The sequence below is a fragment of the Euprymna scolopes genome, chromosome 11, assembly GCF_053919585.1.
Source record: "Euprymna scolopes isolate OS-2025 chromosome 11, ASM5391958v1, whole genome shotgun sequence".
In the NCBI taxonomy this organism is placed as follows: Eukaryota; Metazoa; Mollusca; class Cephalopoda; order Sepiida; family Sepiolidae; genus Euprymna; species Euprymna scolopes.
The window spans coordinates 75819176-75841924 of NC_136492.1; the positions used below are offsets into that span (position 1 = coordinate 75819176).

Sequence of the window (22749 nt, forward strand, 5' to 3'; positions counted from 1 at the left end):
TTTTTTTTTTTTAACGTTGTATTGTTTAGATTAATCGAGCATTTGTTCTGATCTTAAATGTTATCTGCACAACGTTTGGGTCGATGTAACCTCCGACCTTCGTCAGGTGTAAAAGTCGCCATGTTTTGGCCGGAAAAAAATAAAACATGGCGACTTTTACACTTAACAAAAGTTGACTGTTGCATCGACCGAAACGTTGTGCAGATAACACTCAAGATAAGAACGATTGTCCAATTAATCTAAGCAATACAAACATTCATACCTCATCTAAAAAAGTTCAGAACTGTAAAAACGTACTTCTTGACGCCCGATTTCTTACAAATGGCAAATAACTTTAATGAACGGAAACACAGTTCGATGCTTCTAAATCTTAAGAATACTAACAAAAAAAAATTATTTAAATGTTTTAAACTTTTTCAACAATATTTATTCTTTGTTTAATTTTATTTTTGTTTTATGAATCAGAGAAAATCTATTTTCAGAAAATGAATTTTGTTTCTTTAAATTCCAATATACTAGATCCGTTGCAAAAGTAAAGTCTCCTATATTTTTTAAAACTCAAAACGTTGAAGAGCTATGAAGACGATTAAAACAGGAGACCGTTTCTGCTCCAGAATTTATTTTTCTACATAGACACCACCACTATTCTCAATGCACTTTTGCCAGAAATTTAATGACACATCTATGCTTATGGTGTGCGTCCATGACAGGGGTTGCTTTCTTAAGAGTCTCGCACAATCAATATCTGCAACAGAGAGATGAAACTTCTAGGTTATGAATACACAAGTTCAGTCCTCATAATACCACAATTTGCAATCTCTCTGGAATAAACAAAACAAGTTCAGTCCTCATAATACCACAATTTGCAATCTCTCTGGAATAAACAAAACAGGAGGCATTCCTTTTGGAACGCCCCTTGTATTTCAGTTATTTTATGGATCTAATACATAACTGACCCTAGTGATCACAGATATAATCAAACGAAAATTTTACTGTCCAGTTTCTATGATACGAGTGTGTGTAGGTGATAGCTTGTTCTTAATTTAGAAGTATTATTCTTTATTCTTATGTAGAATTAAAGAAACTAGTTATTTTGCCATCTAACTGCTACAAACATATTTGTAACGAATAATAAGACGTTGCTTGCACTGGATGTAAATTTCTTCTATATTAGTTTATTTTTTAATTGATATATTAAGTATAGGTTGCAAAGTATATCAAAAAATGATGCTGTGTTATATATGTACTGCCGAAAATGTGTTATATTATTATTAAAAAACACTAATAAAAAAATAAATGAAGGCAATTTTAGTAAATTTGTCTTGAGAAAATCTTTCACGTAACATCGTCATTCAATTAATTAGTTAGAATTGAACTTAAACACGGCGCTTAGATGTGAAGTAGAATTAAAAATTTCGAGAATAAACAAAATACAATAATGGATATCTGCAAGGTGTTCTGATAGCTTGCTTCAAAAACAAAATTAAGATTATCAGTGATAAACAGATCGAACCATCATGCTCATCTAAGATTACTCTCCATTGGTAATGTGTACCTATTTTTGTAAAATCAAAACAGGAGATTTTCTTAGTTTGGTCTCATTGAATAATAGATGTGAGTGCTTGGATTAATAAGGCTAAGGAAAACATGGATGGAAACGGCAAGGATGGATTGGGGATAAAAGGGATTGAATAAAGATTTGATCAGATAGGTTAGTTTGAAAATCAATTTCTAAAAGCCGTCTCACGCATGCCAACATGTAAAACAGATCATCATCAGTTTAAAGTCTGTTTTAGATTCCACAAATATGTATATAAATATAGTCAACATTATGATCCCTTATGCCGAACAGCTCTGCTAGAAAATGTGTAATGATTGGTTAATTAGTTGAGAAGTGAATCGTATACATATACCTAAATTTAAAAAGATCGATATATGATATATTCTTGATTGGTATCTCCGTAAGGACAAACATTGCTACAATAACAACTGAAATGAAGATATTAGTCAAAGTGAAATAATTAAATAGATGCTGGTTTGAGGAGGGGGAGAAATACCAAAAAGTTCTGAATAATCAAACACGATTGTGTGTTAGAACAGAGATTGGTTTTTAAGTAATCATCAGTTAAGTTAGGTTTTGGCATAGGAACATTCTATAAACCATTGTTTCTAGGATCACTCAGATGACAAAATAGGAATTTATGACAGTGGATGCCTTTTTTCTTCCCTGCAATTTCTTTCCCACAGAAGAAACGTTGCGAGCCTGTCTCTGCTCTATCATTATTTTCATGCTCGTCTGAGCTTCAATCTACAGTACCCCCTTTGCCAAACTTTTCAAGAGACCCTCATCTAGCTGAAACTACTATCAATAATTTCCCCCCACTCTTTGTCTATGCCTAAACCTAAACGTAGATCCCATGAACAAAACTTCTTTCTTAGAATTGCACGCCTGTGGAATTATCTTCCGTTTGTCTTTTTTTCAGCTGACTACAATATAGTTGTTTTCAAGTCCAATGTAAACAAGTTCTTAATGAACCGTCCCCTTAATTAATCCAATTTACTACATTTCCACTACTAATAATTACTATGATATTGTCCCATTGACTATCATACACTCATTAACCATTATTATGGTGACTCCTTTGTAAAAAAAACAAAAAAAAACCCCAAAAACATGATGCAACATCTGACCGGGGATGTTAGTTTTCAGAATTGAATAAATTAATGAGTGTTCAATGTTATTTCTATTCATCCTATCTTTACAGTTTTCCAATTACAAATACTTAAAACATATACAACAATTTTGTTCGTGACGCCAGAGAGAGTATCCAATTATATTTTAAATTATACTTCATATTCTACTTGTTACTCTGACAAGCATTTTATTGGGAACCTTCTGTTTTGCTCGGTTTCATTTCTTTAGGTATGTTTGGCAAAAGTCTCTTCAAACCTGGAAAGATCTTTCTATGCTATTTACCAGCAGAACAAACAGATCAAGGTTTGCAATCTAGTGACAGTTATGTTTAAGGTCTTCAAATATTTTCTGCAGACATTTTTCAAATGCAACTATGAGTTTCTTACATGTCACCAATCTTCATGAAACCATTGAAGATCCGACTGTCAATCTTTATTGTTGTCATCATTATTATTCACGTTGACAAATTGGTTTCTGCTAGAACACTGAAGTTAAGCAACGATAAGCCTGGCCAGTACCACATAGGTGACTATTTGGGAACGCTAAGCACTGTTTGTACTGTGCTGGACTGCAAAAATTTCTAGGTTGGTATCTGAAGGCACGTTTAAACCACAGGGAGAAATACATCCTCAGTCTTCATTAAGATATGCATTTTTTTAAATTTTTTTTTTAACAAAAGAGTCACCACTTATCAAGGCCTGGAGGTCACTCAAGGAAAAGGGTTAATGAGTGTATAGTAATCAGTGGCAAAATGTAATAATCGTTAGTAGTGGAAATTTGGTAAATTGGATTACTTAAGGGAATGACGCATCAAGAACTTGTTCACGTTGGACATAAAGACGACCATATTTTAGTCAGTTGGAAAGCAGACAAGCAGAAAAGAGTTTCACGGGTGTGCAGTTCTAAGAAAGAAGTTTTGTTCAAGGAATCTACTTTTAGATTTAAGCGCAGATAAAAAGTGGAAGAAATTTTTAATAGTAGTTTCAATTAGATGAGTGTTTTTCATGAAAGTTGGGCCATGGGGGACCATAGATTGAAGCTCAGACGAGCATTGCCATGAAAATAATGATGAAAAAGAGACAGGCTCGCAACATCTCTTCTGTAGGAAAAAGAGCAGGAAAGAGAAAAAGGTATTCCCCATTAGGCTATGAAGTCTATTTTGAACTCTGCCAAGGCGTGATAAGCTGCTTTTAGCAGCTCCTGTCCAGATGTGGCAACAATACTCCATCCTTGGACATACTTGGCTCTTATACAGGTACAGCAGTGAGATATCTACTGGGGTGGTAGAAGGATCCCACCACTTTTCCAGCAGCCTTGGCAACGGATTTTATGTATTGTTCCATCTCAGATCAGGAGTAAAGGTCAGACCTAGAAGCTTGTCAAAACATGGAGCCTCCCCAAAACGAGAGCCATTCATTTCAATTTATGCCAGATGGGGATCAGAGCGTTGATGATGGAAAGATAGAAACTTGGTTTTAAATGCATTAAAAGTAATCAGCTACCTCTTTCTCTATTGCACTACATGATCAAGTTCGGAGGAGAGAGAATCAGAGAGAACTTGGTTGTTTACGACCTTTGAAATGTTGCCATAGACGGTAGTGTCGTCAGCATAAATGACTACAAATGATCTTAGGATATGATTTGGAAGATCATTGATGTAGATCAGGAAGAGAGTTGGGCTCCGGATGAACCCCTGAGGTACTCCAGCACTAATACTGTGAGCTTCTGATTTCTGCCCATTACTCTTATGAACCTATCGTAGAGAAATGATTTAATAATTGAAAAGACATTTCCAGCTTTACTGTAGCTCGACATTTGGGGGAGTAGACCTTTATGCCATAATTTATCAAAGGCCTTTGATATGTCAAGGGCAATTGCTCTAGAAAGGAAGCCTTCATTGAGAGATTCGCTAATCCTATGAGATATAACTGTTAGCACATTTGCTAATTGCAATCAGCTACAATTAGCAGAATGGAAACCATATTGCATGTCACTAAGAAGGTTACTTTTACTGAGGTGTTTGACTACTTCTCTATTTAATACAGATTCCAGCAACTTACTCATGACGCACAAGAGACTGATTGATCTGTATTGAAAGGGAGATGACCAATCACCTAAATTTTTAAATACGCGATATACATAGAAGGAAAAACTCTGATGTAAAACCTGAGGTTTGTCTACTCTGTTTTGTAGCAGTCATTGTACCGACCAAAAAGTAAGGTTGGTTCTTGCACAAAGCCTTCACCACGATAAACAAACTGTCTGTGTCGATTTCTGAACAGCTTATGTGTTGTGGCAGAACTTATATGTCAAAATCGATGGGAGTGTTATCATTATTATGGTTATTATTATTATTATTATTATTGTTGTTATTGTTATTTTTATGGCTCTTAATAGAAAATAAATATTCTTTAGTAAATCCTATCTATATGATAGATATATGTAGATTATTACACAAACTAATAAATATTTTGCTGAATAAAAATGGTTTGTAAAAGCTGAAAAAAATCGACATTTTACATTTGCATTATTTATTTGACTTGAAGGACCCCCCCCCACCTCCGTATACAACCTATTGAAAAATAATACTAACTTCTTGAGTGATGTAAAAACCCTCCATCTTTTCTACTTGATATATGATGAACTTCGTATCACTTCTCAGTCTTTATGATCGAGAAAATGTTCTTTTCAATTTTCAGTAGAAGCTAAGCCTCTTAAGGCGACATAACACACACAAACTTTCGATTGTGAATCAAGTTGAAATAATATTTTTGATACATTAAAATGGAAAGAATGAAAAGAATGAACTTCTTTACACATTGAAAATGAAATTCAGCAATAAAAAAAAATCCTAAAATATTTTTCCTCTGTTTTCGACTTATCTTTTAAAATCAAACTTTTAGATGCTTCCTCATATTTATGAAAAAAAAATGGTCTGTCATGCTTAAGTTTGAAATAGTATTTTGATTCTTGAACGTGTATCTGTATCTATATATCTATAAAAGTGAACGTGTCTGTCTGTCTGTATATTTCCCTACACAATAACTCTGTCAATTTTCAGTCCACAGACTCGAAATTTGATATACAGGGTATTGAGATTTGAGAAAACCTTTGTAATCGGTTTTCAGCCAGAAATTTGGCTGTTAAGGGGTCAAAGTTCAGCGATTTGACCCTTGAGAACTCTACCAAACTCCTCCGACAATTTTGGGTCTAAACACTTGAAATTTTAGATATAGGTTCCTTGAACATGGATCTAACTTAATAACTTGATTTGAGCCTAAAACAATAAATGATAAGAGGTCATAATAGGGGTCAAAGTTTTAAAAAATTTGACCGCTTCGGTCTCTACCAAATTACTCAGACAATTTCTGGTCTAAACATTTGAAATTTGACATTACGGGTATTCAGAGATAGGGCAAGCTTTTTAATCGGTTTGGGTTGAAAATTTGAGCTACCAATATATAAATGTATGTATGTTTGCATGTCTGGCTAAAACTTTCGACAGAGGCGGCGGGTTTTTATAAGATCAGTATTGTTTTGAAGTTCGACCTTTCAGACGACAAATATCGAAAAATTGGCTAAAAACATTAATATCTTCACCTTCAAGTGGGCACTTTTCAACAGGAAGGGGTCGCTTTTTTCGCCGATATTTTCGAAAGTCATCCTCTCCTTTCGATTGTCTAGCCTTAATTAAAACCTACGTCACTTCCTGTTTGGCGGTGGTCATAACAACAAAAACGTCAGGTTTTTTCCCCGTTATTTTCCTCCTTTGTGGTATTGTTCGAGCCTGCCTTCCTACTACCACTTTTTTTTTTTTGCTCAACATACACCTCCAAACACCCGAGCAACGCCAGGCACCTGTGCTAGTATTGAATAAACTAATTTTATTAATTTTAATTCTTGCTTTTTTTTTTCTGTGATAAAATTGTTCATTTATTTAATTGTGAGTTTTAGAATCTCATTGAATAATTTATTTAATTCTTAATTTTTCTTTAAATTCATTGCATTAAAAAAATTATTTTCTCAACTGTGCAATTAGGAATTGTCCTTTTCTTTCTCTGAAAAAGAAAAAAAAACAATTTGTATTTTCAGTCTCTATTTATCTATTTTTTTTTTATGAGAGAAAAGGTTAAACACAAAGTGGTATTTTCCATGTTGGAAAAATAAAGTTCTTCAAAAGCAACATATTAGATTGTGAAAAAACTTTTTAAAAAATTGCTTCAGTGTAAAAACATTTCTTCTAGTGAGGATAGAACAGATGCTACACTTTGATTTTGCTTTATTTCTATAGTCTAAATTTGTGGTTACCATATTTATAAGCATACTAGGTGTATTCATAACCCATTGGATCACAGCCACTGACACCATTTTATTCTATTTACATTTCATTAGAAAATTATTGCACTGTGATATGTCTGTTCATTCTTCTTGCATAACGAAAAGTAAGTATTTTTACATCCATATTATCCTTATGGATAATATGGATGTAAAGTGAAAATTAAAATACAAAAATAAGCAATGGTTCAAAATTGCTTGTATATTGCTAAAACAATGACAGCAATAGGTCTTACATTTAAAAGCAATAAAGACTGTGCATGAAATCTGACAAGGCGTCATGGCTCATTGGTAAAACGCTAGACTGCTGATAGGGCAGCTACGAGTTCAATAGTTGTTTATGGTTGATCCGTGTTGATGACTACTGAGACTCAGAAATACACCAGTCATACGGATAATATAGATGTAAATATATTTATTATTCTTGCCATCTAATTTACATAGGTGTTTGTGATGTGTACAGACATTATACAAATTAGATGGCAATACTGAAAAAAAATTTTTTTTCGCTAAATGCTCAAAGTGACATAAAGAAATATTAGGAAGTGGTTGAATCAACATAGAGAGAGGAGAAATATGTAGCTAAGTGAATGATGAGTGCCTTGTTCAGTTAATTACAAATTACGATTAATAATAGTCATTTCCTAGAGAAGAATCTTGTGTTATAGGAATGAATCTTTTATTGGCGATCTGGCGTTGTCTGGGATTGAATGATGATCAACGAATGTTTCACACTCTGATATTTTTATTGTCATTGAAATTGGTGAAATCGCCCATTTTTCAATCATATAAATTGATTGCCTACTCTAGATGGGGACCCATCGCAGTGCACTAGGAGGAAGCTTCACATGCCTCCCTGCAGTGATTTAGTCCACCATACATTGTAGTCTACATTGCATTGTAAAGAATGCACTATTGATTTTATAAGATTTTCTTATATAAAATGGCTCGAATTAAAGTTTAAAATGCAAAAGTTCATGCTTCGATTGTGTTCTAAACAGAAAAATTCATTTCGAACGTTGATTTTATATGGCAGACTTTTCAGCTTGTATGATAAAACTTCTCAAATCCACTTGTGATGTTAGGCTGTGTAAGGTGTTGACTTTAGTCAAAATCACCTGTTTCTTCTTTCATCGGAATATTTCAATTATCAATACTTATCAAAAACATTCCAATACAAAATCTACCTAAGAACACTGCATGGCACATAAAGTACTTTTTGTGTGAAATTTTATAAAAATCGTCCAACCATTTTCGAGTCCATAGGGAACAAACTGGCACACAGAGACATGTACACGAAGTTCCTTTTATATAATAGTAGGTAGACAGAGAAGAGATAGAGATAAGTACGGATTTATGTTCAAACACTGTAATTGTGTGACTATTTATGAAACAGCATAAGACATCTTCAAGCAATACCTGTGTGTGTGTGTGTGTGTGTGTGTGTGTGTGTGTGTGTGTGTGTGTGTGTGTGTGTGTGTGTGAGCGCCATAGTTTAACTAAAAGAAAGCTTTGCACAGAATCACTGCTCAAAAGAAGAGCAAATCTTCATCACGGCAAAAGTGGCCACATGTATTATATCAGATTTCCTTCTTGATACTTTTCATGACGAAGATTGAAGGATACATTTTACTGTGCGCTTATCCAGTCAGAATCTTTGAGCGACAATTGAAATTCTATCACTGACACCGTTGTTGTAACTGTAAGGTTAGGCTCGTTACTGGCTAGCCAAGCTCCATCTTGTTCTTATTATGACAATCACGTCAACACACTGATTCTTGTTAAATTACCAAAGTTAAGCAATGTTGAGTCCGGTCAGTACTAAAATGTGTGACCATTTTGTAATACCAGGTGCTGTATGTGTATGTGCTCTGAAGTCTGGATAGGGATGGGTGCTGCCAGGCAATTCTTGCCCAAGACACACACAATGTATAAAAAAATGTAAAAGTAAGGGACTTATTCATCATCATCATCATCTACACTTTGCTACTCTTATGCTAATTTGTCATAATGAATATCGAATATCACTACACTTACCTTTATTTACTTAGCTTTATAAACTTACTTTTATTAAGTAAACTGAATTCACTTTTCTGAGCTAAGAGTTGCTTCTGGCTAATCACTAAGGAGTCCAAACATCCCTTTCAAGTCATATTATCTCTCAACGTTCTGAAGAGCAAGTAAAAATCTAATTTGTATTCTTGAATTCATCTAGTCACATGACCCAAATCAGCCAATCATGCTAAGTAGCATGTCACTCATACAAATTATCCTTGCACACCCAACTCCAAAAACATAATGGCAGACTTAATGTTACAATACCAGGACCCAATTTGAGGGGGTCAGCAGAGCGAGTAGCTGGTGGTAAATAGAATGCTGTTCTTTTGTTTTTTGTTTTTTTTAATGTCTGACAATATTTGCATGATCCCCTTTTATCGTTCTTTAATCTATTTTCTTGTTTTTGCAGAGACTCATTTTATACCTCAGCATCAGCGCGCTGCTCGACTGCGTGGCATACCTCATGGTAAGCATCACTTTTTTTTTCTTTTTTTTTTTGTACGTAGGAGTAACTACTTATCAAGGCCCAGAAGCCACTCGAGGGTAAGGGTTAATAAGTGCACGGTAGTCAATGGGACAATATCCTAGTAATCATTAGTAGTGGAAATTTGGTAAATTGTATTACTTAAGGGGATGGCTCATCAAAAATTTGTTTATGTTGGACTTGAAGACGATTAAATCATAGTCGGCTGGAAAGCAGGCAAACGGAAAAGAGTTCTACAGGTGTGCAGTTCTAAGAAAGAAATTTTGTTCATAGAATCTACATTTTGATTTAGTCACAGATAAAGAGTGGGGGATATTATTGTGGTTTCAGATAGACGAGTGTTTTTCGTGAAAGTATGGCGAGGGGTACCATAAACTGGATCTCAGACGAGCACTTGTCATGAAAATAATAATAAAAAAGAGACAGACTCGCAACATCGCTTCTGTAGGAAACAGAGCAGGAAAGAGAAAAAGGCATCCCTCAGTAGGCTATGAAGTCTATTTTGAACTATTTCAAAGCAGGATAAGCTGCTTCTAGCAGCTCCTGCTCAGATGTTGCAACAATACTCCATTTTTGGACGTACTTGGCTCTTATACAGGTAGAGAATTGCATCAACAGAAGGATCCCACCATTTTTCCAGTAGCCTTGGCAATGGATTTGATGCACATGTTCTATTTCAGATCAGGAGTAAAGGTGAAGTCCAGAAGCTTGTCAAAACATGGAGCCTCCTCAGGACGAGAGTCATTCATTTCAATTAATGCCAGATGGGGATCAGAGCGTTAATGATGGAAAGATAAAAGCTTGGTTTTAGATGCATTAAAATTAATCAGCTACCTCTTTTCGCATTGCACCACATGCTCAAGATCAGAGGAAAGAGAATCAGAGAACTTGGTCATTCACGGCTTTTGAAGTGTTGCCAGAGATGGTAGTGTCACTAAAGTTTTTTTTTTTTTTTTGCTGAGGTGGTTGACTACTTCTCTATTTAACAGATTCCAACAGCTTACTCTTGACATACAGGAGACTGATTAGTCTGTACTGAGAGGGAGATGACGGATCACTTGAATTCTTAAATACAGGGCATACTGATGATGTTTTCCAGAGTGTTGGAAAGCAGTTCTCCTTAAGACAATGCTTAAACAGCTTTGTAAGTATGGGAGCTAGTTTTGGTTGAAGCTTTTACAGCATTATAATTAGAATGCCATCAGAGCCAGTTGCTTTACTGAAATCAAGGTTTTTGATTAGCTTGGCAACATCATGTACAGATATTAGTATATCTTCTTGCATGTTTTCTGATACAGGAGGAAATACAGGGAGGAGGGTTTGAAGGCTTTGGGTGAATAGAGTAGAAATAGCTGTAAAGTTTCAGCAAAGAGTTTGTCTTTGTCTGATGATGATGGTTGGGATAGAGCACACACTTCTGTTCAAGACCCTGTTTGCTATTTGCCAAAACTGGTAAGAACCAAGCCGCTGTTCAATTACTTTAGATATTACAGACTGAGCATACAACTCTCTCGCGTTCTCTATTATTTTTTTGACACTGGTTGCTGGCAGTTCTGAAAGCAGCTTTATTCTCAGTACATCTTTTTACTCGCAAGTAATGGAAAAAGTGATTTCTGTGTGCAATGGCAGCAGTACATTCTAGAGACAATCATGGCTAGCTGTTAGGGTTTTGCTGGAATTTTTTAGAGGGTATGAAGTGGTCTATACCTACAATTAACCATTCCGTTAGGTCTGATACTATGGAGTCCACATTCTTTTTAAACATGGAACACAGAGATAGATCTGACATAAATGTACGGAAGCTATCCCAGTCATATATAGAGTACCGATATACTTTACGATGGAGAAGTACATCTGAGGACATTACCTTTCATTTTTATCTTAACTGATACAACAGAGTGGTCGGAAGATCCCAGTGGAGACAGAACGGAAAATGAACATAGCTCAGGGCAAGTTGTGAGAAAAAGGTTTAAGAGACTTGTATACTGACCATCAGTGTTGTGTACCTGGGTGAGTTCATGAACAGTCTAAGTGAGATCATAAGCAATGGAAAAATCATGACAGAACCTCCTCTCATCATCTGTCTTGTTTGAGTGGGTTAACCATTCCACATTAGGAACATTGAAGTCTCCACAGATGTGACTGTTAGCCGAAGAATGAGCAGACAGGATGTGGTCAATTTTCTCAGATATGCTCTTAAAAATAGTAACTCTGTGATAGAGGGCAAATGCAGTAGTGTGAACAATTGCAACCTGAAATCACATATAGGATAACTTAGGGTCTTTTATGGAGATGTCCCTACCACATGGAGAGTCATCTTTAATGTAGGTACATATTCCATGCCCATGGCGATCTTGAGAGGTCAGATTTGGATGTTAAGTTAGAGTATCCTTTAATTACAAACTCATCTAAGGAAATAGTTGGTCCAATGCCAGTTTTGCTTAGGAATAATAGGTCTGGTTTAGTCTCCTGTAATAGTTTGAACCTCTGGAAGGTTGGAACGTAGATCCCTAATATTGGAAAAGGAAACATGGTAGTGGGAGTCTATGTTGGAAGTTGGAGTTTTGGATTTAATTGTATTTTTTCTGGATACTTTTTATGATGGAGTTTTAGAATTTGTGGAATAGACTTGATTAGAGCAGGGCAGAGAGGGAAAGTAAGAGAGAAAAAGAGAAGAATTTTTTTTTTCTTTTGGTAGCACATAAGGTAAAGCTCTAACAATTACCCACTATTATGGTATCAAGAAGTCCCACCAGAAGCTACTGTATGATCAAGAGTCCATTCACCAAATGGCAATACAGCAGCCTCAGTACTTTGTAGCTGTTGATAGGACAGCCTCCTTAGTGGTTAATCCAAGGTTCGGGTCACTAACTATCAGGTGGATAATATCAGCCCAGTTAAAACGTTTACCTCAGTACCCTTACTAGTGACATAGCCACAAGGATAGACACAGAAAATTTCCGACATCTCAGGGGACTGTTCACGCAAAAATACTGCCGACCTAGAATAGAACTTTTCTTCGTCTTTTGTCAGAAAAATCACTCATTCTAAATGAGGACTGAGGGACAAATTAAGAGAAGCAAGAGTTATGGGAGCTGCTGATAATGCATCCACAATGCATTGTCTACTCTCCATTAAAAAAAAAATAATATGTATTCTACTTTATATAAGTAAATAGAATTGTCGGATCTATTTATGCTATATTTAAAACCTATTATACATTTAATAAAAATAAAAAATATAAATTAAAAACTGAAATAAATATAATTAATATTAACATTTTCATCTAATAAAATGGAATATAAAAAAAAATTCACAACTTCTCTGCTAAAAGCATCCGTCTTCAATCCAAACTATTAAGGATCGATTTACTTTGAAATACAGCTCTGCATTCACAACTTAAAAAAAATTGTCGAAACGTGCCATGGTTTGGCAGTTGGACTAATGTGTCGTTTCAAGGGATGCGAAGGGCAGAAGAGGGAGTGAAGATAATAGAATTGTCAGATCTATTTATGCTATATTTAAAATCAACTTGCCAGATAACATGAGTACATTCTTGGACAAGAAAACCTTTCATACATTCAATAAAACACAATCTAATAAAAAAGTACAAGTCAAAAACTAAAATAAATATAATTAATATTAGCATTTGCATCTAATAAAAAAGAAAATAGATATCGCAAATTCACAACTTCTCTGCTAAAAGCGTCCGTTTTCAATCAGTTTATTACACCTTTTAATATTTAGTGAAATAAAATCCTGTAAAAACAAAAAATTTCTCAGTTATGCATCTGTATCATCTTTAATATGGAGGTTAGGATTACATGTCAATGGTTGATCTTCTCGTCTGGAGAGGAATAGGCGAGAAATTAATGGAAGGAGATTGAGAGTGTTAGATGGAAAATGTTTTTGAGTTCATGAATTCTGGCTGTGGATTGAAGTAGCCGATCTCCAACATTTTCACGAACAATAGATTGGCTAGAGAGACTCTTTTCAAAGATTAGAGAGAGTGTCTACCTTTTTGTACATATAACATCACAATAACACGTTTTACTGGTTCTAGTATCCACCAACCCCTTATTCTATTATAATGTAATATAGCTTTAAAATGAAAACTGATTGAAAGTTATGAAATTGTAATTAGTTAGTCTTGCCTCAGAAAATCATGTAAAGCTTTTTTAAAAGAACTAGCAGGGACACTCAACGTTGCCCGTGATGGAATGATAATCAACGAATATTTCACACTCCTATATTTTTATTGTCATCGAAATCTGTGAAATTGCCCAGGAGGAAACTTCCCATGCCCCCATGCAGTAACTTAGTCCAAAATATGTTATTCTGCATAGCACTCTAGAGAACCTACTGTTTCTTTTATAAAATAATTTTATATAAACTTCTTTCCAGTTAACAAAAAAAAATATTAAGAAATTTATGTGCGGGGTTTGAACCTAGAGATCTCGTCATGCAAAAAAAAAAAAAAAAAAAAAAAAAAAACACAAATTTTCAAGTCTTATAAAATTCTTTGCAGTTAATGAAAAAAAAAAATTATGTTTTACATGTGGGGTTTGAACCTACAGACCACGTCATGCCAAAAACAAATTTCACAGCCCGTTGTTCTATCATTGTTGCTAAGTGATGACATGGAAAAATGGCTTTACCGATGATAGATAAATTAAAATAACGGTTTCGATTATCGATTATTGGTAATTATTGGGGGTATTCTTAGACAAAACTTAACTAAGATTATACACTAAAGTTCTGTAAATTTTAAAGAAAACTGTTCAGCCATTTCAGAGTCTATAAAGAACGAAGTCGCACACAGACAAAGTTGCATTTATATAATTGTAGAGATTCCTATGACAGGGTATGTTTTTAAAATCTGTTTTACTGACTTTTTGAGAATTCCAAAATCATCTTTAAAGTTTGTTATTTTTTTGTTTTTTTATAGGTATGACAAAGTGAAACCAATTGTTCTCTCTCTCTCTCTCTCTCTCTCTCTCTCTCTCTCTCTCTCTCTCTCTCTCTCTCTCTTCATGTTTTATTTTTCTTCGTGCTTTTATTTTTTTCTCTCTCTTCAGTTTTTGATTTTCTCTCTCTTCATTTTTTTCTCTTTCTCTTCATTTTTTGATTTTTTCCTTTTCTTTTTCGTATTTCTGTTTATAGATAGCTATCAGATATATAGATATCTCTTCTTTCTCCTCCCTTTTCCTCCCTGAACACGTTTTCCTTTTAAACAAAATTGAAAGTAAATGCAATGTTGTTTTGTAAAAGCAGAAAAAAAAATCATCGCATGTTGAAATCACTGCCTAGTCTTATTGCTTTTTGCAAACTTTTGCAAAGCATATTTAAGTTTTTCCAAAACTTATCAGTTTTAAATAATAAAAAATTTACATCAAATTTGCCATTTATGCCAGGAATATGTTCAAAACAATTTTGATAATAACAAACGCAATTTTAATGGTAATTTTAAAATATGCCAAATGTTCGCACATCAAAAAAGTTCGGTTTGTAGAAATCTTAAGATTCACTTTTCAATAACGAGTTGAAAATCTTTCTCCATTAAGTCATCCCCTATGCGAGGATGACGTCGTCGTAGTGGTGGCGGCGGCAGAGGAGAAGGGGGAGGAACATTTTTAATCTATGATAATCTGCGTGTCACCCCATCTTGCGTTTTAGCAAGATGGGGTGACACAAAATTTCACAAAACAAGAGCCAGCAGAACAACCTCTATCATGGAACTGGTCAAACATTTTGGACATGACTGTCTTACACATGAGAAAGAAGCACAAAACAAGCCTGCTATGGAAGTAGCTGAACAGAGTCACCATAAATATACGAATGCCTTCTATTGCAAAAGAAATCGCTAACGAACAGTATGCCAAGATGTTCTGAATAAATTCATCCAGGACTTAAGGAGATAAGGAAGGCTCTATGGACTGACTAAAAAAGATCACTCTATTATAATCAGGGAATTATTATAAGGTCTGCCCAATATCAAGGCTTGGTGGTCAACGCTTTTAAAAAGATGAATTGTCTCGGCAATGACAACAAGTGCAGGTTCTACTACACAATTAGAGAGTGTGAGCAACCAGATATACAACTATAAGGAGACGGCTACTATACAATGTGACACAATAGAGTGCATAAATATCTCCATTGGACCATATGTGAAAAGTTGAATATCGGATGGGAACATATACTAGAAAAGAATAAATAAATCATACACCATCCATTATGACGATGCAATTCTTACGGCTATGTATCTAAAAAAAAAAACGATGCTATTAAAGCTGACATAGTGATATGGCACGAGAAGGATAAAGAAGCAACCTTAGTAGAAGTTAGTGTCCGGGTTAGGGTTACAAGAAGTAGAAAGATGTAACCCTAGTAGAAGTTAGTGTCCACAATGATGCTGGGTTAAACACAGCTGAGAGGGAAAAGATAACGAAATACCAAGGTCTTATGTAGAACATGAGAAGATATCCATCATTCCAGTAATTATAGGAGCAACTGGACTTCTGAAAAAGAATTTCAAAACCTGACTAGCAAATACACCTGGTGAATCAAATGCAAGAAAGATGCAAACGATTGCTCTTACAGGGATGGTTAGAGTCTTAAAAAGATCTCTCAGCTGGAATGTATGCGATAGTGGGTGAATGCTCCATTCCCAACCAGAACAAAATGATCAGGAAATTAATAAATAAATAAAAATAAAAACGAAAGGTAGAATTTGTTCTATAATTGGAAAAACGAAATTCTCACACGACAATTATGTTGATTATCACAATCAATATGAGACTATCAATATCTTTATCGTTTTTTTTTTGTTTTTTTTTTGTTTGTTTTTTTTTACTCTTTTTTACCCTAAGCAAGGCATATTATCACTTAGATTTAAATGACTACTATTTAGGACCATATCTAACAGGGGAATGTGAGGAGTTAAATAGCAAGATATCTGTTTGCATTTACATTTCAACATGTCAGAAGCAGGAAACAGGGAGGGAATTCCAAAGTTTAGCAATTCAAGGGAAAAAACTATTCGAGTAGATGGTTTTATGGCATCAGGTTAGTTGGGAGTATGTATATCGAGGGGGCACGTGCTATGAGTTCATCAGAGCACATTCTATTAGAGTACTTGTAAAACAGACACAGGAATGCACCATTGAAGTGATGAGACAGAGATTGGAGCTTGGTCGATAATGCCAGACCTATTAGATTTGAGACTTGATGGCGGTGGGGGGGGTCTATCAACGAGTGAGAGATTAATCATGTACCAGTTCAGATGTGGCAACTATACTCCATGCGTGGGCGAATTGTACTTTTCTAAAGATACAGGTTATTCTCTATTGTGGGTAATTTTCTAACACGTAAGGGGAGCCCATCTTCTTTGCAGCAGCCTTGGCAATGTGCTTAAAGTTTGTTCCAATTCATGTTTGCCGTGAATATTAAACTGAGGGGTTTGAAGGATGAGCTCTCCCGGGGCAGGGGTTGTATTTGTTATGGCAATCGGTGGTTATTCCTAAAAATAGTGGGTAGCATTCGTCAAAGCAAGTTTGACTTTTTTAACTAAAATAAGACAGAAAAGACGTTGTGCGCCTGCCTCTGCTGTATCGTTTTCATAGCAAGTGCTCGTCTGAGATCCAATCTATGGTCCCCCCTTGCCAAACTATCACAAAATACACTTGTCGAACTGAAACCACCGTCAATAATTTCTCTCACTCTTTATCTGTGCCTAAACTTAAACATGGATTTTATGAACAAAGCTTCTTTCTTAGAACTGCATACCTGTGGAACTCTTTTCTGTTTGCCTTATGGTCATCATCAAGTCCAATTGAAACAAGTTCTTGATGAGCCATCTCCTTAACCCAATTTTACTACATTTTCACTAATAACAATTGACTTATTAACCCTTATCCTCGAGTGACCTCCGGGTTTTGATAAGTGGTAACTCTTTTGTAAAAATAAATAAATAATTAATTAATAAATAAAAAAATTAAAAATATTTTTTTAAAACTCGTTCGTTTTTTTCTTTATTTAACTAACCTAAAACCAAACCCCCACCAATCAATTTTCCATTTCCTTTCTTTGTTTGTTCTAAAAATTTTGACCAGTTTCCGTTGCTATTTTTGTTTGTTAGGGGCAAGTAAAAAAAAATTCTATTCTTGCTTTATTAAAACTAATTCGCTAATCATATAGATCTCTGTCAAGGAACAAAATGCAATGGAAAAAATTTACTAGATTTAGGTAGTTTGCTTGAAACATTGTTTAATGTGTATATAAAAAGAAATTCAAGTTTATAGAAGCAGGGCAATGCAAAGGTGTGATGGATTGATTTTTGGTTGTTTTTTTTTTAATATTATTAAATGAAAAACTATTTCACGTAAAAAAATCTATTTATGCATGTAATCGGAAGAAGAATGTGTTTGAAATGTATTAGTATAACAGACCGGAAGTACTATCCAGTGTACAAAACTGAGCAGGGTTAAACTGGAACAAAACTTTTAACAAAGTGTTAAAAAGTATGTTTTCATAAAAATTATAGATAAAAAAAATCTTGTGAAGGAAGTATTTTTATATATACTTTATATTTTTTGTTTTTTTGATATTCTGTTAAAAAAAAAACTTTATTTATTCACGAAATTCTATAAATAAATTATTTTTTATAATCAGTATAAGACTTTACTTTGTTGAAGTACACATCGTTTCTGATTCAGATTTTCGTATTCCTCGTGAGACTATTTAGTGTTTTTGATGAAAAAAGTATTAAAACATCTTTTGTCCTTTCTTTTCATTGTTTTGACTCTTGAGTGTGCTTTTATATAAAGTGATGTGGCTGATTAACTGTCTAACTGTGTCAGATATATACTCAAGAGTTACAGGCATGATAAAAATATTCCGTTGTCATAGCCCTACTCACAATACATCAAATCTGTTGCCAAGAAAATGACTGGATCATTCTACCACACAAAAACGTATCTCACTCCTGAAGTAATCTTCTATCTGTATAAGAGCCAAATACATCCTAAAATGGAGTACTCTTGCTACATCTGAAGAGGAGCTGCTCAGAGAATCTTTTCCTGCTTCAAAAGGGTACAAAACTGACTTCAAAATCTGGTGTGTAATACCCTTTTCTCCTCTCTGCTGCCTCTTTTTCATAGAAGACATATTGCGAGCCTATCTCTACTTTATCGTAATTTTCACTGTATGGCTTGTAAGTCTTTCGATGCAAAGATCAGACGATCTTCAACAACTATCAGCAATTTCCCTTACTCTCTATCAGTGCCGAAATCTAAGCAAAAATTCCATGAGCAAAGATTTTCCTAGAACTGTTTGTCTGTGGAACACAATACAATGGAGCTGTTTCCCTGCTTACTATAACATAATTGTTTTCAAGTCGAATGTGAACAGGTTCTTAAAGAGCTGTTCTCTAAAATAAGTTAACTTATCAAATTTCCATCACGGTAACTATTAACACTCATCTTTGAGCGACCTCTGGGCCTTGATGAGTGGTGACTGTATGATGTAAAAAAATTCTAACGCCAAAACTTTGCTCATTTGATAATATATGAACAAACAATATATCACCATTTTTACTAATTCTACATTTTTCTTTATTTGCTGCAAATTTTAGCTAACTTAGCAAGATTTGGAATTTATCTGGTCAACTATTTCATTCTTTCGGCATTAATGCCCCTCCCTCGCCTTCTCTATGAAACTCTTCTACTATTTCAGAACGGACTTGTCAGTAGGCGTATCCATGTGAAATGAGTATTTGATGAAGCATGCAGAACAATCGCAGCACTTTCTGTTTTAGCAAATCCCAAAAACACATCAATGGCATTGCTGTGGGGTGGGTGCCATCTTTGATTTCTGCGAGGTGCCGAGGGGAAAAAGTCAGTCACCTGCAAAGAAAAGCTTTTGAGTTGATGAATCTGTGGTCGTCATGCTTTTAAATATATTTCTAACTGAAAAAAGCTTGAAACTCGATCGAGCCACTGTTTACAGTTTGACTCCGATGGAACTTTTAAAACTCAATTTCACATAATGCGAAAATAATAATGGATTTGTTGGCACAGTCAATAAAATGTTTTCTGCTTTTTTCCTCACCTCTCTGTATTTACTTCCTTTATACTGCAGAAAGAATCACTCCACTCACAACAAGTTGTGCACACTAGCTCTTTAAAATTGCCTGAGCAGCCCATCATTCTTGTGAGGGCAGCTGTGATAGCTATAAACAAACTCCTTTCCAAAGTGAGAAGACAAGGCCTGAGAGGGTAGAGTTGAACAGAGCAAATACCACAACCTGACGGTAAAAAAAAAAGGCATTGCATCACAATGGCTCAGTCTGTGTTACTCTGATTGTCCAGAACGGATCCTCAACTATAATTGTATAATTAGTATAAGAAAGAAGGCAGCTTTTACACCTCAATATTTACTTCGTTCCCATTGCAGGAAAATGTTGAACAAGACTTGAAGGTAGGGACAATAAACCAGTGCCTCTAAAAAGGGGCACTCTGGCTTCTTATAAATTGCCTGGGTAACTCTGTCAACATTCCCCAGTTGGGCGCTACAGGCCGTATGTAATATACCAATTTATCCCCAAAGAAGGAATGCAGGGCCTGTAAAAGTGGATCTCCTAGGACTACCCAGGACTAATACTGAGACCGACAGATAAAAGACCACTGAAATGATCCAGTCTTTGACGGATGCTCGACTGGTATGTAAGGCATAAGAAGGGAGACTTTTTTTTACCTCCGTCACAAGTCTGCTGATTTCATTAAATCATCTCGAGTAATTCTTTTTTAACCAATAAGAATACAAATCCAGTTATTCTGTTTCTTTACTAGTAACCTATGATTTCTACGTTTCCTTAATTTCCAAATTACATGCCAGGCAAAGTTGAACCCTTTTATTGCAAGGTTACTTCTATTCGACCCTGATACAGGCTCATCATATCCACAACATTTTCCATTAAATATAACACTATTGCAATAAGAATAAAAAAATTATTGGTTCACCTTTTTCTTAAGATGAATTTGCTTACTGCAGTTGTTCTGTTTCTTCAAGGTCGTGAGTTCGATCCTTACTAGTACCTTATGAATTTGACATTTCTTTGATCGTCGTCTACATGCCAGGCAAATACGGACCCTTTTATGGTGGAATAAGGCATGTCCGGGGTCACTTACACTGCTCGATCCAAGTTCAGGTAGATTGCCATGTCCACCACACCGACAGATATAGAGTGTAATTTTATTGTAATATCGTTGCCCAGTTTCATGATCTCCGTCTCATGCGGTATTGATTAGTATCATAGACAGTTGATGTGCGCCTCACTTGTTACGTAGCAAACATCGATGCGATAATCTAGATCTGTCCAGACTCTCTGCAGCATATCCGACGTGATTGAGTTTACTGATTCACTGATGCATTTCAGCAGATCATCCGGGGTTGTTGGTAGTGGAAGTACATGGGTAGGGGAGTTAATGAATCTGTGGCCACCATATTTATAAACATACTAGACGTATTCGTAACCCGTTAGGTCACAGTCACTATCACTATTTTATTCTACTTTCAATACATTTGAAAATTATTACCCCATGATATATCCGTTTGGACATTCTTCTTGAATAACTAAAAATAGTAAGTATTTTTATATCTATATTATCTTTATGGTTAATATAGAGGTAAATAATGGAAAATTATTTTGCCATCTAATTTACACCGGTGTTTGTGGTGTGTAAAGACATTATGCAAATTAGATAGCAATGCTGAATTTTTTTTTCTCTCTAAATGCTCATAGTGACATTAAGAAATATTAAAGTGTGGTTGACACAAGAAATACGCCAATAGCTAACTGAATGATAGCTGCCCTGTTCAGTTAATTACAAATTACATTTAATTAAAACAATCGAAACGGAATTGCTTTTTTTTAAACATTACTCTATCCCAGAACCAAGTGATATTTTAGCATATATTTTATGTGATTAAAGTATATAAGAAAAAGTCTTAAAGAAAATATTGCAGATTAAATCAGCGTTGATATAATAAATATACGTTTTCCATCTGTGTGTATATGTATATCTAAGCAAATGTTAATTGAGTTTTATATATTCAAAAATGTAGTATATATATATATATATATATATATATATATATATATATATATATATATATATATACGTGTGTGTGTGTGTGTGTGTGGTAGAGTACTCACCTTGCACACGTGACTGGTTTTGAATCCTAAGTTTGGATATGTTCAACTGATGACCCTAAATGAGGGCAAAAATCGAGTCTTTGACTTCCAGTTTCTGGTTTTCATGGATCGTGTAAGCTGCAGTGTTGTTTGATTGTGGAAATAATTATATATATATATGCTAGAAGGTCGTCCGGCGTTGCTTTAATATAATATTTTAATTTATGCAAATTTCGCATTTATTATTATTAAGCAAAGGTCACTTATATATTCAGAATTTAATGTTTGAAACACTAGATAAGTTCAGAAAAAAAATTTTTGAATAAATATAATTATTTATTAAAATTAAATTTGTATTTTCAACTCATAAAATAGCCTTCTTTTAATGAATAAATAATATTTTTTTAAATCTGTATTGTCTGGGGTTTCAACCATTAAATTTTGAATTTTGGATTTCAATATCACAGTGCCTTTTTTAAACAGTGGATTTTCTATTTTGACACACATGCACACAAGCCAGCGCTTGCACACTGATTTGGATGCTTAGAACCCCGATCTTTATCAACATTTGAAGACGTGATGCATTACGATCAGCATCTCATGCCAAAGGAAGAAAAATATATCTGGACCTTTCTGAAGAAGGCTTGTTTAGGGTTCGAAATGTAAATTTAATTTTAATAAATAAATATATTTTTAAAAAATTTGTACTCGTTTGGTTTTTCAATTGTTAAATTTTGAATTTTGAATTCTAATATCACAGTGCTTTTTTAAACAGTAGATTTTCTATTTATTTATTTTTTTTTTTTTTTACTTGGGAGTCACTACTTATCAAGGCTCCAAGGCCACTCAAGGATAAGGGTTAATGAATGTAAGGTGGTAGTGTAGTAATCATTAATGATGTAAATTGGGTAGAATTTGATTATTTATGGGGATGGCTCAACAAGAACTTGTTTACATTGAATTTGAAGGCTATTTAACCAGGAA

General features: G+C 34.6%; 1 protein-coding gene across 2 annotated transcripts in view; it reads left to right on the plus strand.

Annotated features, from left to right (window-relative positions):
• Window positions 1-22749, plus strand: part of LOC145287914 (uncharacterized) — a 1114340-nt gene that overhangs the window by 529514 nt on the left and 562077 nt on the right. For both annotated transcript variants that reach the window (XM_080135863.1, XM_080135862.1), the window contains exon 4: window positions 9498-9554. In XM_080135863.1, the coding sequence (XP_079991989.1) occupies window positions 9498-9554 (57 nt within the window). The remainder of the gene's footprint in view (window positions 1-9497; window positions 9555-22749) is intronic.